Source organism: Tinamus guttatus, unplaced genomic scaffold, assembly GCF_059628265.1.
Source record: "Tinamus guttatus ecotype Peru unplaced genomic scaffold, ASM5962826v1 Tinamus_guttatus_pri_ptg001345l, whole genome shotgun sequence".
Taxonomy (NCBI): Eukaryota; Metazoa; Chordata; class Aves; order Tinamiformes; family Tinamidae; genus Tinamus; species Tinamus guttatus.
Genome location: NW_028289879.1, coordinates 58,900 through 76,516, shown reverse-complemented (window position 1 = coordinate 76,516; position 17,617 = coordinate 58,900). Strand labels below are relative to the sequence as shown.

Genomic DNA, 17,617 nt, shown 5'->3' with positions numbered 1-17,617 from the left:
TCCAGGGATGGTCCCAGGAATGGGGGGTCCCAGGTGTCACCTGGTGCCTCAGGGTGATCCAAGTGTCCAGGGATGGTCCCAGGTGTCCAGGGATGGTCCCACGAATGGGGTCCCCAGTGTCACCTGATGCCCAAGTATGACCTGGGTGTCCTTGGCTGCCCATGGGTGACCCAGGGCCCTGGTGACGTCCCAGGTGTCCCAGATGTCCTGGCATGACCCGGGTGCTGCTCTGGATGTTGGGTGACCACCTGGGTGACCTTAGCTGACCCGGGTGCCCAAGGGGGACCCAGAGAAATCTGGGCAGCCGGTGCCGACCCCAGGTGGCCGGTGCCACCCCGGTGCCACCGTGTGTGTCCCCTGCAGGTGTCCTGCTTCCGGGAGGAGCGGGACGTGCTGGTGAACGGGGACAAGCGCTGGATCACCCAGCTCCACTTCGCCTTCCAGGACGAGCACTTCTTGGTGAGCGCCCAGCACCCATGGGTGCCACCGCGCTGCCCGCGTCCCCCTGGGCGCTCCGGAGGACCCCGGGCACCCCTGGGTGTCCCCAGAGCGCCCTTAGCCATGGCCGTGTCCCAATGTGGCCTCTGCCACCACTCTATGGTCTTGTCCCTTGTGTCCCCATGCCAAGGACATGTCCTTTGTGTCTTCTGCCACCACTCCATGGTTGTGTCCCCTGTGTCCCCATGCCAAGGACATGTCCCAATGTGTCCTCTGCCACCACTCCATGGTCTTGTCCCCTTTGTCCCCATGCCAAGGACATGTCTTTCATGTCATCTGCCACTACTCTATGGTCTTGTCCCCTGTGTCCTCAAGCCATGGCCATGTCCCTCGTGTCATCTGCCACCACAACATGGTCATGTCCTCCGTGTCCTCATACCATGGCCATTTCCCCTGCCACCATGTCATGGGTCCCAGGAAGGGGTCCCAAGTTTCACCAGGTGACCCAAGTGTCCAGGGATGGTCCCAGGTGTCCAGGGATGGTCCCAGGAATGGGGGTCCTGAGGGTCACCTGCTGCCCAAGGGTGACCCAAGTGTCCAGGGATGGTCCCAGGTGTCCAGGGATGGTCCCACAAATGGGGGTCCCCATGGCCATGTCCCTTCACCATGGCCATGTCCCTTCACCATAGCCACATCCCCGTGTCCCCACAAGCCGTGGCCATGTCCCCGTGTCCCCACAGTACCTGGTCATGGAGTACTACGTGGGAGGTGACCTGCTCACCCTGCTCAGCAAATTTGGGGACCGGCTGCCCCTCGACATGGCCCGTTTCTACCTGGCCGAGCTCATCATGGCCATCGACTCCATCCACCGCCTGGGCTACGTGCACAGGTGACAAATGGGGACACGCGGGGGACACCATGGAGATGGGAGGTTATGATGGACATGGGGGACATGATGGATATGGGAGGGACGTGATGGGGACATGGGGACACAATGGACGTGAGGGACATGATAGACATGGGGAGAAGAGGGACATGGGGGACGTGATGGTTATGGGAGGGATGTGATGGGGACATGGGGACACAATGGACGTGAGGGACACAGACATGGGGAGAAGAGGGACATGGGGGACATGATGGTTATGGGAGGGACATGATGGGGACGTGGGGACACAATGGACGTGAGGGACACAGACATGGGGAGAAGAGGGACATGGGGGACATGGATGTGGAGGGACATAGGGGACATGATGGACATCGGGTCATGATGGACATGGGGTCTTGATGGACATGGGGGATATAGGGGCAGGAGGGGACACAATGGACGTGGAAGGGGACACAGGATGTGGGCGGACACAAGGACATGGAGAAGGGCATGGGAGAGGCACAAGGGACATTGGGGACACTGGAGTGGGTGGCACTTGGGGACGTCACAAACTGGGATTGGGGACACTGGAAACACTGGGGTGGGGAGCAGGGAACACCAGGGTCACGGGGACAAGTGGTACTTGGTGGCACGGGGACAAGGGCCAGCAGCACCCAATGGCTCCCGCAGGGACATCAAACCCGACAACATCCTCCTGGACCGTGCGGGCCACATCCGCCTGGGAGACTTCGGTTCCTGCCTCAAGCTGGGCGCAGACGGCACCGTGAGCACCCAAGGGTGCTGGGGCGGGGTGGGGGGAGGCCGAGCACAACCCTGCTACGAGACAGCAGAGAATCCCCTTATGGGGTGGCTGGAACCCATTGAGGTTCACCTGGCCCGTGGGCACCCAAGGGTGCTGGGGCTGAGCACAACCCCACTACGAGCCAGCAGAGAATCCCTTTATAGGGTGGCTGGAACCCATTGAGGTTCCCTTGGCCCATGGGCACCCAAGGGTGCAGGGGCAGGTTATGGCCAGCAGAGCAACCCCTTATGGGGTGGCTGGAACCCATTGAGGTTCTCTTGGCCCATAGGCACCCAAGGGTGCTGAGATGGGGGAATGACTAAGCACAACCCCACTATGAGCCAGCAGAGAATCCCTTTATGGGGTGACTGAAGCCCTGGCACCCATTGAGGTTCACCTGGCCCATGGGCACCCAACAGGACAAGCACCCAAGGGTGCTGGGACTGAGCACAACCCTGCTACGAGCCAGCAGAGAATCCCCTTATGGGGTGGCTGGAACCCATGGAGGTTCCCTTGGCCCATGGGCACCCACAGGACAAGCGCCCAAGAGTGCAGGGGCCGAGCACAACCCCACTACGAGCCAGCAGAGAATCCCCTTATGGGGTGGCTGGAACCCATTGATGTTCCCTTGGCCCATGGGCACCCATGGAGGTTCCCTTGGCCACGGCCACCCATGGAGGTTCCCTTGCCCCATGGGCACCCAATGAAGTTCCCTTGGCCCATGGGCACCCAACAGGACAAGCAACCAAGGGTGCTGGGGCTGAGCACAACCCTACTACGAGCCAGCAGAGAATCCCCTTATGGGGTGGCTGGAACCCATTGAGGTTTCTTTGGCCTATGAGCACCCAAGGGTGCTGGGGCAGGGCATGGCCAGCAGAGAATCCTCTTGCTGAGCCCCTGGTACCCAGCAAGCTTTATTTGGCCCATGGGCACCCAAGGGTGCTGGGGAAGGGGGAGGGTGGTCAAGCACAACCCCACTACGAGCCAGCAGAGAAGCCCTTTATGGGGTGGCTGGAACCCATGGAGGTTCCCTTGCCCCATGGGCACCCATGGAGGTTCCCTTGGCCATGGCCACCCATGGAGGTTCGCTTGGCCCATGGGCACCCAACGGTGCTGGGACTGAGCACAACCCCGCTACGAGCCAGCAGAGAATCCACTTATTGGGTGACTGAACCCCTGGCACCCATTGAGGTTCCCTTGGCCCATGTGCATCCATGGAGGTTCCCTTGGCCATGGGCACCCATTGAGGTTCCCGTGGCCATGGGCACCCATTGAGGTTCCCGTGGCCATGGGCACCCATTGAAGTTCCCTTGGCCCATGGGCACCCAACAGGACAAGCACCCAAGGGTGCTGGGGCTGAGCACAACCCTACTACGAGCCAGCAGAGAATCCCCTTATGGGGTGGCTGGAACCCATTGAGGTTCCCTTGGCCATGGGCACCCATGGAGGTTCCCTTGCCCCATGAGCACCCATTGAGGTTCCCTTGGCCATGGGCACCCAACAGGACAAGTACCCAAGGGTGCAGGGGCAGGTTATGGCCAGCAGAGCATCCCCTTATGGGGTGGCTGGAACCCAATGAGGTTCCCTTGGCTCATGGACACCCATGGAGGGTCCCTTGCCCCATGGGCACCCAAGGGTGCAGGGGCAGGTTATGGCCAGTAGAGCATCCCCTCATGGGGTGGCTGGAACCCATTGAGGTTCCCTTGCCCCATGAGCACCCATGGAGGTTCCCTTGGCCCATGAGCACCCATTGAGGTTCCCTTGGCCATGGGCACCCAACAGGACAAACACCCAAGGGTTCAGGGGCAGGTTATGGCCAGTAGAGGATCCCCTTATGGGGTGGCTGGAACCCATGGAGGTTCCCTTGGCCATGGACACCCATGGAGGGTCCCTTGCCCCATGGGCACCCAAGGGTGCAGGGGCAGGTTATGGCCAGTAGAGCATCCCCTTATGGGGTGGTTGGAACCCAATGAGGTTCCCTTGGCCCATGGACACCCATTGAGGTTCCCTTGGCGCATGGGCACCCAAGGGTGCAGGGGCAGGTTATGGCCAGTAGAGCATCCCCTTATGGGGTGGTTGGAACCCATTGAGGTTCCCTTGGCCATGGACACCCATGGAGGTTCCCTTGGCCCATGAGCACCCATTGAGGTTCCCTTGGCCATGGGCACCCAACGGGACAAACACCCAAGGGTTCAGGGGCAGGTTATGGCCAGTAGAGAATCCCGTTATGGGGTGGCTGGAACCCATGGAGGTTCCCTTGGCTCATGGACACCCATGGAGGGTCCCTTGCCCCATGGGCACCCAAGGGTGCAGGGGCAGGTTATGGCCAGTAGAACATCCCCTCATGGGGTGGCTGGAACCATTGAGGTTCCCTTGGCCATGGGCACCCATGGAGGTTCCCTTGCCCCATGAGCACCCATTGAGGTTCCCTTGGCCCATGGGCACCCAACAGGACAAGCACCCAAGGGCGCTGGGGCTGAGCACAACCCTACTACGAGCCAGCAGAGAATCCCCTTATGGGGTGGCTGGAACCCATTGAGGTTCCCTTGGCCATGGACACCCATGGAGGTTCCCTTGCCCCATGAGCACCCAAGGGTGCCAGAGCAGGGGTGTCCATCCCCTCCTGCCCACGCTGAGCGCGGTGCCCGCCCAGGTGCGCTCGTCCGTGGCCGTGGGCACCCCGGATTACCTGTCCCCCGAGATCCTGCTGGCCGTGGAGGACCCGGCGCGCTCCTACGGGCCCGAGTGCGACTGGTGGGCGCTGGGCGTCCTGGCCTACGAGATGTTCTTCGGGCGGCCGCCCTTCTTCGCCGACTCCCTGCTCGAGACCTACGCCAAGATCCTGCACTTCGAGGTGGGCGCCGGGAAGCGCCGGGAAGCGCCGGGAGGGGAATGGGAAGCACTGGGAAGCGCTGGGAGGGGGTTGGAGGGAGCTGGGAGGCACTGGGAAGCGCTGGGAAGTGCTGGGAGGGGAATGGTGGGGATTAGGAGGCACTGGGAAGCGCCTGGAAGCGCTGGGAACCGCTGGGAGGGGAATGGAGGGGACTGGGAGGCACTGGGAAGCGCTGGGAGGGGATTGGAGGGGAATGGGAGGCGGTGGGAAGTGCCAGGAAGTCCTGGGAGGGGAATGGGAGACACTGGGAAGCACCAGGAAGTGCTGGGAGGGGAATGGTGGGGAATGGGAGGCACTGGGAAGCACCGGGAGGGGATTGAAGGGAGCTGGGAAGCACTGGGAAGCGCTGGGAAGCACTGGGAGGAGAATGGAGGGGAATGGGAGACACTGGGAAGCGCTGGGAGGGGATTGGAGGGGAATGGGAGGCACTGGGAAGCACCAGGAAGCACTGGGAGGGGAATGGGAGACACTGGGAAGTGCTGGGAAGCACCAGGGGGGATTGGAGGGGACTGGGAAGCACTGGGAAGCACCGGGAGGGGAATGGAGGGGACTGGGAGACACTGGGAGGCACCAGGGAGCACTGGGAGGGGAATGGGAGACACTGGGAAGTGCTGGGAAGCACCAGGGGGGGATTGGAGGGGACTGGAAAGCACTGGGAAGCTCTGGGAAGCGCCGGGAGGGGAATGGAGGGGAATGGGAAGCACTGGGAAGGGCTGGGAGGGGAATGGAGGGGAATGAGAGGCAGTGGGAAGTGCCAGGAAGTCCTGGAGGGGAATGGGAGACACTGGGAAGCACCAGGAAGTGCTGGGAGGGGAATGGTGGGGAATGGGAGGCACTGGGAAGCACCGGGAGGGGATTGGAGGGAGCTGGGAAGCACTGGGAAGCACTGGGAGGAGAATGGAGGGTGAATGGGAGACACTGGGAAGCACCGGGAGGGGACTGGGAAGCACTGGGAAGCGCTGGGAGGGGAATAGAGGGAGCTGGGAGGCACTGGGAAGTGCTGGGAGGGGAATGGAGGGGACTGGGAGACACTGGGAAGCGCTGGAAGGGGAATGGGAGACACTGGGAAGCACCGGGAAGCACTGGGATTGCCCTCTCCCGTGTCCCCAGTCCCCCTCCCCCGTGTCCCCGGTCACCCCCGTGCCCCCAGAGCCCCCCGGTTACTCCAGTCCCCCAGTGTCCCCTTGTCCCCCTTCCCCAGGACCCCAAAGCCCCAGGCCCTCCCAGTCCCCTCGTTTCCCGCAGGAGCGCCTGGAGCTGCCCGGTACCGGTACCGGGAATCCCTCCCAATCCCCCCATTCCCCTGCAGGAGCACCCGGAGCTGCCCGGTACCGGTGCCAGTACCGGGAATCCCTCCCAATCCCCTCATTCCCCCGCAGGAGCACCTGGAGCTGCCCGGTGCCGGTACCGGGGGATCCCTCCCAATCCCCCCGTTTCCCCTCATTCCCCTGCAGGAGCACCTGGAGCTGCCCGGTACCGGTGCCGGTACCGGGAATCCCTCCCAATCCCCCCGTTTCCCCTCATTCCCCTGCAGGAGCACCTGGAGCTGCCCGGTACCGGTGCCGGTACCGGAAATCCCTCCCAATCCCCCCGTTTCCCCTCATTCCCCCGCAGGAGCACCTGGAGTTGCCCGGTACCGGTGCCGGTACCGGGGGTCCCCCCCAATCCCCTCATTCCCCTGCAGGAGCACCTGGAGCTACCCGGTACCGGTACCGGGGATCCCCCCCAATCCCCTCATTCCCCCCCATTTCCCCTGCAGGAGCACCCGGAGTTGCCCGGTACCGGTACCGGGAATCCCTCCCAATCCCCTCATTCCCCCGCAGGAGCACCTGGAGCTGCCCGGTACCGGTGCCGGTACCGGGAATCCCTCCCAATCCCCTCCTTCCCCTGCAGGAGCACCTGGAGCTGCCCGGTACCGGCGCCGGTACCGGGAATCCCTCCCAATCCCCTCATTCCCCCGCAGGAGCACCTGGAGCTGCCCGGTACCGGTGCCGGTGCCGCGGTGCCGGGCCCGGCGCGGGCTCTCGTTGCGGGGCTGCTCTGCGGGCGCGGGACCCGGTTGGGCCGCGGCGGCGCCGCCGATTTCCGCCCCCTCCCGTTTTTCGGGGGGCTCGATTGGGGGGGGCTCCGCAGCGCCACCCCCCCCTTCGCCCCCGCCGCCGCCGGCGCCGCCGACACCTCCAACTTCGACGTCTTGGACGATGCCCTGAGCGAGCCCGTGAGAACCGGGACCGGGAACGGAACCGGGGGAGAACCGGGACCCGGGGGAGATCCCGGACCCGGGGAGGGCTGGGATCCGGGGGAGAACCGGGACCGGGGGAGACCCCGAGACCAGGGGAGAACCGGGACCCGGGGGAGGGCCTGGACCCCGGGGAGAACCGGGAACTGAGAGACAACCGGGACCCGGGGGAGACCCCGGACCCGGGGGAGAACCGGGACCGGGAGAGAACCGGGACCCGTGGGAGACCCCGGACCCGGGGGAGAACCGGGATCCGGAGGAGGGCCCGGAACCAGGGGAGAACCGGGACCCGTGGGAGACCCCGGACCCGGGGGAGAACCGGGACCGGGAGAGAACCGAGACCCCGGGGAGAGCCGGGACCCGGGGGGAGCCCGGACTCGGGGAGAACCGGGAATCGGGGGAGAACCGGGACCCGGGGGAGAGCCTGGACCCACAGGAGGGCCCGGACCCAGGGGAGACCCCAGACCCACGGGAGACACCCCAGCCCCAGCCCCCCTGGACCCGACACCCACGGGAGACCCCGCACCCGGGGGAGAACCAAGAACCGGGGGAGACCCTGGACCCAGGGGAGACCCCGCACCCGGGGGACACCCCAGACCCACGGGAGACCCCAGCAGCCACGGGAGACCCCAGACTCGGCACCCACGGGGGACCCCGGCACCCACGGGAGACCCCAGACTCACGGGAGAGCCCGGAGCCAGGGAAGAGTCCAGACCCGGGGGACACCCTGAACCCACGGGAGACACCCAGACCCGTGGGAGACCCCAGACCCGTGGGAGACCCCAGACCCGTGGGAGACCCCAGACCCAGAACCGGCACCCATGGGAGACTCCAGACCCGGCACCCAGGGGAGACCCGAGTACACAGGGGAGATCCCGGACCCACGGGAGATCCCGGACCCACGGGAGACCCCAGACCCAGAACCCCCTCACCTGGCACCCATGGGAGACCCCAGACCCATGGGAGACCCCAGACCCAGAACCGGCACCCATGGGAGATTCCAGACCCGGCACCCAGGGGTGACCCCAATACACAGGGGAGATCCCGGACCCACGGGAGATCCCGGACCCACGGGAGACCCCAGACCCAGAACCCCCTCACCTGGCACCCATGGGAGACCCCGGACCCAGGGGAGACCCCAGACCCAGAACCCCCTCACCTGGCACCCATGGGAGACCCTGGACCCAGGGGAGACCCCAGACCCAGAACCGGCACCCATGGGAGACTCCAGACCCGACACCCAGGGGAGACCCCAGTACACAGGGGATATCCCGGACCCACGGAGACCCCAGACCCAGAACCCCCTCACCTGGCACCCATGGGAGACCCCAGACCCATGGGAGACCCCAGACCCAGCACCCCGGGCTGGGGGGGACCCTGACCCAGCCCCCTGTATTGGCGCCCATTGGAGACCCCAGCCGCGTCCTTCAGACGGAGCACCCATGGGAGACCCCCGTTCCGGCACCCATGGGACCCCCCACCAGGGTGCCCGGTGGTGACACCCCCCATCCTGTCCCCCCCCCCAGGACCCCCCGGGGGACCCGTCGGAGCAGCCGGGCCTGGCCATGCACCTGCCCTTCGTGGGCTACTCGTACGCGCGCAGCACCCATGGGTGAGCCGGGGGGCCGGGGGCTTGGGGACACTACGGGGATCTGGGGGGCTATGGGGATCTGGGGGGTCAGGGGGCATCTTCGGGGGTAATATGGGGGATCTGGGGGATCTGAGGGATCTGGGGGGCCTATGGGATATCTGGGGGGGCACTATGGGGTATCTGGGGGGGCTATAGAGGTATCTGGAGGTCCATAGGGGTATCTGGGGGGGGGCATGGGGTATCTGGGGGGGCTATAGAGGTATCTGGAGGTCCATAGGGGTAATCTGGGGGGGGCATGGGGTATCTGGGGGGCACTATGGGGTATCTGGGGGGGGCTATAGAGGTATCTGGAGGTCATGGGGGTATCTGGGGGGGCATGGGGTATCTGGGGGGGCACTATGGGGTATCTGGGGGGCTATAGAGGCATCTGGAGGTCCATAGGGGTATCTGGGGGGGCATGGGGTATCTGGGGGGGCTATAGAGGCATCTGGAGGTCCATAGGGGTATCTGGGGGGGCATGGGGTATCTGGGGGCCTATAGAGGTATCTGGAGGTCCATAGGGGTATCTGGGGGGGGCATGGGGTATCTGGGGGGGCTATAGAGGTATCTGGAGGTCCATAGGGGTATCTGGGGGGGGCATGGGGTATCTGGGGGGCTATAGAGGTATCTGGAGGTCCATGGGGGTATCTGGGGGGGCATGGGGTATCTGGGGGGCACTATGGGGTATCTGGGGGGGCTATAGAGGTATCTGGAGGTCCATAGGGGTATCTGGGGGAGCATGGGGTATCTGGATGGCACTATGGGGTATCTGGGGGGGCTATAGGGGTATCTGGAGGTCCATAGGGGTATCTGGGGGGCATGGGTATCTGGGGGGGCACTATGGGTATCTGGGGGGCTATAGAGGTATCTGGAGGTCATGGGGGTATCTGGGGGGGCATGGGGTATCTGGGGGGCACTATGGGTATCTGGGGAGGCTATAGAGGCATCTGGAGGTCCATGGGGGTATCTGGGGGGGCACTATGGGGTATCTGGGGAGGCTATAGAGGCATCTGGAGGTCCATAGGGGTATCTGTGGGGGGGCATGGGGTATCTGGGGGGCACTATGGGTATCTGGGGGGGCTATAGAGGCATCTGGAGGTCCATAGGGGTATCTGGGGGGGGGGCATGGGGTATCTGGATGGCACTATGGGGTATCTGGGGGGCTATAGGGGTATCTGGAGGTCCATAGGGGTATCTGGGGGGGCACTATGGGTATCTGGGGGGGCACTATGGGTATCTGGGGGGGGCACTATGGGGTATCTGGGGGGCTATAGAGGTATCTGGAGGTCCATAGGGGTATCTGGGGGGGCACTATGGGGTATCTGGGGGGCTATAGAGGTATCTGGGGGGGGGCTATAGGGGTATCTGGGGGGGCACTATGGGGTATCTGGGGGGGCTATAGCGGTATCCGGAGGTCCATAGGGGTACCTGGGGGGGGGGCATGGGTTATCTGGGGGGCATTATGGGGTATCTGGAGGTCTGTAGGGGTACCTGGGGGCACTATGGGGTATTTGGGGGGGCTATAGAAGTATCTGGAGGTCTGTAGGCGTATCTGGGGGTGGCTATAGGGGATCTGGGGGGGGGTATGGAATATGTGGGGGGGCTATAGGATATCTGGGGGGGCCTATGGGATATTTGGGGAGGGCTACGGGGTCTCTGGGACACGGGGGCATCTTTGGGGTGGGATGGGGGGGGTAGAGGGCAACTCCGGGCGGGCCACTGGGTATGGGGGGGGGGGGGTTGGGGGCGGCACCCATGGGTGCCCCGCGGGGGGGGGGGGGTCATGACGTGACCCCCCCCCCCGGTGCCGCAGGTTGGAGGAGGCCGAGGACTGGGAGCAGGAGGCGGCCATGGAGCTGGAGGGGGAGTGGGGGACCCCCCCCGAGACGGAGCCCTCCCCCGAGCGCGAGGAGCTGCCGCCCCCCCCCTGGGGGCCCCCCCGGCGGCCTCGGGGACCCCCCCGCCTGCAGGGAACCCCCCGCCCGGGGGGGCGCCCGCGGGGACCCCCCAATCCGCGGGGATCCCCCCATCTACGGGGACCCCCCAACCCACGGGGATCCCCCAACCCACGGGATCCCCCAACACGCGGGGCCCCCCCCAACCCACGGGGATCCCCCCATCCACGGGGCCCCCCCATCCCACGGGGACCCCCCCATCCACGGGGACCCCCCCAACCCACGGGGACCCCCCTCCCCCGCCAGCCCCCCCCCCCACCCAAAGGGACCCCCCCCACCCAAGGAGGCTCCCGCGGCCACGGGCCCCCCCCCCCGCCGCGGGGACCCCCCCGCCTAAGGGGTCCCCCCCACCCAAGGGGTCCCCCGCACCTCCGGGGACCCCCCCTCCCAAGGGATCCCCCCCACCCAAGGGGGCCCCCCCCCGCCACGGGAGCCCCCCCCAGGACGCCCCCCCCAGGCTGCGGAGCCCCCCCCGGCGCGGAGCCCCCCCGGACCCCCCCGGCAGAGCCGGTACGTGGCGGGGGGGGGGGGGCAGAGGGTTTTGGGGGGGTCATGGGGACAAAGTGGGGGCTCTTGGGGAGGGGGCTGTGCCCGGGGGGGGGGTCCCGGAGGGAATTCCGGGGGGGGGGGGGTCCCGGGTCTTTGGGGGGGGGCTCCGAGCGGGAGGATCCCCGGGACGGGGACGCCAAGGCGGGGACGTCCCGGAGGGGGGGGGTGTCCCCAATGTCCCCAAGAAGGGGGGGGGGTGTCCCGGGAGGGGACACGGGATGGGGGGGATGTAGGGGGTCCCGGGGGCTGACGCGGTGCCCGCAGGCCCGGCCGGCGGCTCCGGTTCCGGCTCCGGTTCCGGCTCCGGTTCCGGCGGCGGCTCCGGTGTCGCCGTCGCCCGCGGAGCTGCGGGCGCTGCTCGAGGCGGAGCGACGGGGGCGGGCGGCGCTGGAGCGGGAGCTGGGCCTGGCCCGGGCCGCGGGGCAGGGGCTGGCCAGGTGCGGGGACACCGCGGGGACACGAGGGGACACGTTGGGGACACGGCGGGGACAGCGCGGGGGGGGGACAGCGCGGGTCCGGGCTGCGGCTGGCGCCACATGGGAGATGTCGGAGCAAAGTGCCACCAGCCTTGGGGACATCACGGGGGGACCAGGTGGCGCTGGGAGGGGACACTGGGGAGCAGGGTGCCACCAGCCTTGGGGACATCATGGGGGACCAGGTGGCACTGGGAGGAGACATTGGGGACCAGGGTGCCACCAGCCTTGGGGACATCATGGGGGGACCTGGTGGCGCTGGGAGGGGGCAGGGGACATTGGGGAGCAGGGTGCCACCAGCCTTGGGGACATCACGGGGGGACCAGGTGGCACTGGGAGGAGACATTGGGGACCAGGGTGCCACCAGCCTTGGGACATCACGGGGACCAGGTGGCGCTGGGAGGGGACATTGGGGACCAGGGTGCCACCAGCCTTGGGGACATCATGAGGGACCAGGTGGCACTGGGAGGAGACATTGGGGGGCAGGGTGCCACCAGCCTTGGGGACATCACAGGGGAACCAGGTGGCGCTGGGAGAGGGCAGGGGACATTGGGACCAGGGTGCCACCGGCCTTGAGGACATCATGGGGGACCAGGTGGAGCTGGGAGGGGACAGGGGACATTGGGACCAGGGTGCCACCAGCCTTGGGGACATCACGGGGGACCAGGTGGAGCTGGGAGGGGACAGGGGACATTGGGGAGCAGGGTGCCACCAGCCTTGGGACATCACGGGGGACCAGGTGGCGCTGGGAGAGGGCAGGGGACATTGGGGAGCAGGGTGCCACCAGCCCTGGGACATCACAGGGGGAACCTGGTGGCACGAGGAGGGGACAGGGGACATTGGGGAGCAGGGTGCCACCAGCCTTGGGGACATCACGGGAGGACCTGGTGGCACGGGGAGGGGACAGGGGACATTGGGGACCAGGGTGCCACCAGCCTTGGGGACATCACGGGGGACCAGGTGGCGCTGGGAGGGGATAAGGGACAGCAGGGATCAAGGTGTGACCTGCAATGGGGACAACATGAGGAGCAGGTGGCACGCCAGAGGGGACAGGGGACATCAGGGATCAAGGCGCAATCGGCACTGGGGACATTAGCGGGTTCAGGTTGGCACTGGGCGGGGGACAAGGGACATCAGGGACCGAGGCGTGACCCGCATTGGGGACAGCGCGCGGGAAGGGGGTGGCTCTAGAGGGACAGGAGCGCGACAGGGACCCGGGTGGCACCAGGGGACCGCGGGGGCGGCCCGGGGGAGGTGACAGCCCCCGGTGTCCCCGTGCCCGCCCCCCCCCCCGCCAGGCGCCTGCAGGAGGCCGAAAGCCGCAACCTGGAACTGGAAGCGACGCTGCGGCGGCTGCAGGGCCAGCGCGGGGGGGGGCAGCCCCCCCGGCGACGAAGGCAAGGACCCCCCCCGGGGACCCCCAACCCCCCCCGGGACCCCCCGGGACCCCCCCGGGACCCCCAACCCCCCCCGGACCCCCCCGGGACCCCCCCCGGGACCCCCAACCCCATCGGGACCCCCCAGGACCCCCCAACACCCCGAGACCCCCCCCCGAACCTCCCCCCCCCGGGACCCCCAACCCCCCTGGGACCCTCCCGGGACTCCCCCGGGACCCCCAAACCCCCGGGACCCCCCCGGGTCCCCCAACACCCCCCGGGAGCTCCCGGGACCCCCAGGGACCCCCCCCCCACGACCCCCAACCCCCCGGGACACCCCCGGGACCCCCAAAACCTCCGGAAACCCCCGGATCCCCCAACATCCCCCGGGACCCCCCCCCCCGGGACTCCTCCGAGCCCCCCAAACTCCCCGGGACCCCCTCGAGACCCCCAAACGCCCCGGGGCCCTCCTAGGACCCTCCCGGGACCCCAAAACCCCCCAGGAGACCCCAGGACCCCCCCGAGCCCCCCGGGAGCCTCCGGGACCCCCCCCCGGACCCCCCTCCCGGGACCCCCCTCCCGGGACCCCTCCGGGCCCCCCCAGCTCCTCCGGGGGCCCCCCGGACCCCCCGGAGCCCCCCCCCGACCCCCTCTACCCCCCATTTCCCTTCGGTGTCTCCCCAAATCCTCAGCCCCCCCCCCCCAAATCGCTTGGGTGACCCCCCCCAAACCTATGGGGTCCCCTGAAACCCTCCCCCCCAAATCCTCCCCCAAATACCCCATAACCCCCCCGGTCCCTCTGACCCCCCCCAACCCCTCCCGGACCCTCCCAAATACCCCATAAACCCCCCAAGCCCCCTGACCCCTCCAGCCCCCCCAAATACCCCATAGGCCCCCGATCCCCCCCAAACCCCCCAACCCCTCCAGTGCCCCCCCCCCCCAATTCCCCATAACCCCCTCAGGACCCTCCGCCTCCCCCAGACCCCTTTGCCCCCCCAAACACCCCATGACCCCCCAAATCCACATCCCTAAGGAGGGGGGGGGGGGATTAAGCCCCACATCCCCCCCCACATCCCCCTTTTTTTTTGGGGGGGGGGGTCCCACCTGACCCCCCCCCAATATTCCCTTCCAGGAGCCGCGGGGCAGCCCCCCGGCGCCCCCCGCCCGGAGCCCCCAGCGGACGTAAGCGCGGGAGGGGGGGGGGGTCGTTTTGGGGGGTCATTCCGGGGTTTTGGGGGGGTCATTTGGGGGGGGTCATGGGGGGGTCCCGGGGGGGTCCGCTGACGCTCTCTGCTCTCTCTGCAGCCCCCCCGGCTTTACCGGTCGCCGCTCGTGGTGCCCCTTTACCGGCACCTGCTGCTCTTTGCCCGGGTACGTGGGGGACCACGGGTGCTGCCACCCCCCGCTGTCACCCCCGCTGTCACCTCCCCGGCATGGCCGCCACCCCCGGCAGTGTCACCTCCCCCCCGCCCCGGGCGCTGTCACCTCCCCCGGCGCTGTCACCTCCCTCGGCGCTGCCACCTCCCCCGCCATTGTCACCTCCCCTGGCGCTGCCACCTCCCTCACTGTCACCTCCCCTGGCATTGTCACCTCCCCCGGTGCTGTCACCTCCCCTGGCACTGCCACCTCCCCCGGCGCTGTCACCTCCCTCACTGTCACCTCCCCTGGCATTGTCACCTCCCCTGGCACTGCCACCCCCCGGCACTGCCAGCCGGATGCTGCCACCCTCCTCAGCAGTGTCACCTCCCCGGCACTGTCACCTCCCCGGCACCGTCACCGCCCCTGGTGCTGCCACCCCCAGCACGGCCACCTGTCCCGGGCACAGCCACCCCCCCGGACTGGGACACACCTGGCACTGTCACCTCCTACGCTGCCACCACCCTGGCACTGCCACCACCCCTGGCACTGCCACCACCCTGGCACTGCCACCACCCCCGGCACTGCCACCACCCTGGCACTGTCACCTCCTACGCTGCCACCACCCTGGCACTGCCACCACCCCCGGCACTGCCACCACCCCCGGCACTGCCACCACCCCTGGCACTGTCACCGCCAGCCGGGCACGGCCACCTCCCCTGCTGCTGTCACCTCCCCCGGGCTCTGCCACCCCCGGCCGCTGCCACCCGGCGCTGCCACCACCCCTGGGCAGTGTCACCCCCGAGCGCTGTCCCCTCTGGGCACTGCCACCATCCTGGCGCTGCCACCAAGCCCTGGCCACTGCCACGCCGGGCATTGTCACCGCCACCGCGGGCTGTGTCACCCTTGGCACCGCCACCGCGGGCATTGTCACCCAAGGCACCGCCACCTCTGGCTGTGTCACCCACGGCACTGCCACCCCTCGGGCCCGGCCACCCCCTGCTTTTGTCACCCCCCCCCCACTCCGGGCACTGCCACCGCGGGCTGCGCCACCACGGGCACTGCCACCGCGGGCCGTGTCACCCAGTGCCACCTGCGGGGACGCTGCTGTCCCCAAGGCCCCCCCCCCCCCCCCCCAAATTTGAGGGCGGGGAAGGAGTGACAAAGAGGGCGGGACCTCAGTGACAAGGAGGGACCTCAGTGACAAGGAAGGACCTCGGTGACAGGGGGGACCTCGGTGACAGGGGGGGGACCTCGGTGACAAGGAGGGACCTCGGTGACAAGGAAGGACCTCGGTGACAGAGGGGACTCTGGTGACAAGGAGGGACCTTGGTGACAGGGGGGACCTCGGTGACAGAGGGGACTCCGGTGACAATGAGGGACCTCAGTGACAAAGAGGGACCTCGGTGACAGGGGGTGGATCTCGGTGACAGGGAGGACTCCGGTGACAATGAGGGACCGCAGTGACAAAGAGGGACCTCGGTGACAGGGAGGACCTCGGTGACAGGGAGGACCTTGGTGACAGGGGGGGGGATTTTGGTGACAGGGAGGACTCCGGTGACAAAGGGGGACCCCGGCGACAAAGGGGGACCCCGGCGACAAGGAGGGGGGGTCCCCGCTGTCCCCAAACAAGGGGACCGTAGGGGGACACGGTGCCCCCCCAACCCAGGACTTTGCAGAGCGGCAGCGGGGGGGGGGGGTGGATTTCGCCCCCCCCGGGGCTTGGGGACACGGCGGGGACACGGAGGGGACACGGCGGGGACTGTCCCCCCCCCCCCCGGTGACACTGTCCCCCCCCCGGTGACACTGTCCCCCCCCCCAGGTGCCCCGTCCCGGCGCCGCTAAGGACTGTCTGCTGCTCTGCGCCGCCGGCCTGCGCCCCCCCCGCGCCCCCGGGGGGCCCCCCCTGACCCCCCCCCGGGGGGCCCAGGCGTCCGGGCACCCCCCCCCCCCCCTTGTACATAACCCTCCCCCGCATTGTCACCCCCCCCCCCCACATTGTACATAGCCCCCCCCCCCGGGGCCACCACCCCCCTGTCACCCCCCCCCCCACATTGTACATAGCCCCCCCCCCCCGCACAGTGGCCCAGGCGTCCGGGCACCCCCTCTCGCTGCCCCCCCCCTTTAATTAGGAAGGGGGGGGGTGATCCCCCCCTTAATTAACGGCCGCCTTTGGGTGCCCTAATTGCTGCTAATGAAGCCCCGCACCCCCCCCCACGGCCCCCCCCGCTAGTAATTTATTTCTAGTGACGCCCCCCCCGCACCCGTTTGCACCAAAATCCCCTTATTTATACCCAAAACGGTGGGTTGTTGCCCCCCGCCCCGTTTATTGCCCCCCCCTGGTTTTATTGTTGCCCCCCCCCCGGTTTTATTGTTGCCCCCCCCCGGTTTATTGCCCCCCCCCCGCACCAAGGGGGGGGTAGGAAATAAAGCTGCGTTTGTCCCATGGGTGGCTCCGCATTGGGGGGGGGACACCCCAAAGTGTCCCCAAGGGGGGGGGGGGGGATTGTCCCTGTCCCCCCCTCCCCGGCTGCAGGGACATGGGGACTGTGACAATGGGGACATGTTGGGGGGGGGAGCTGTCCCCAGGGGGTCTGCGGTGGCCCTGAGTGTCCCCAAGAGGCGTCCGGTCCCCAAGGAGTCCCCAGGGGACACGGAGGGTGTCCCCAACCTGTCCCATGTCCCCCATTCACCTCTATGGGGCCCTCACGGTGTCCCCAACCTGTCCCCATGTCTCCCATGAGCCTCTGTGTGGCACTTGTGTCCCCAACCTGTCCCTACGTCCCCCATTCACCTCTATGGGGCCCTCACGGTGTCCCCAAACTGTCCCTGTGTCCCCCATTCACCTCTATGGGGCCCTCATGGTGTCCCCAAACTGTCCCCACGTCCCCATGAACCTCTGTGTGACACTTGTGTCCCCAACCTGTCCCTGTGTCCCCCATTCACCTCTATGGGGCCCTCATGGTGTCCCCAACCTGTCCTCATGTCCCCCATGAACCTCTGTGTGACACTTGTGTCCCCAACCTGTCCCCGTGTCTCCC

The 17,617-nt window shown here is 67.6% G+C and overlaps 1 protein-coding gene across 1 annotated transcript; it reads left to right on the top strand.

Annotated features, from left to right (window-relative positions):
* Positions 1 to 366: 366 nt before the first annotated feature.
* LOC104573770 (DM1 protein kinase) lies at positions 367 to 16,584 on the top strand. The gene is given in 14 exon segments (XM_088539049.1): positions 367 to 459; positions 1,179 to 1,327; positions 1,994 to 2,087; positions 4,759 to 4,959; positions 6,962 to 7,216; positions 8,764 to 8,849; positions 10,681 to 10,800; positions 11,215 to 11,332; positions 11,636 to 11,808; positions 13,143 to 13,209; positions 13,211 to 13,241; positions 14,353 to 14,402; positions 14,526 to 14,591; positions 16,399 to 16,584. Coding segments are annotated over 13 exon segments (1,587 nt in total). The 5' UTR covers positions 367 to 459; positions 1,179 to 1,187.
* Positions 16,585 to 17,617: the final 1,033 nt, after the last annotated feature.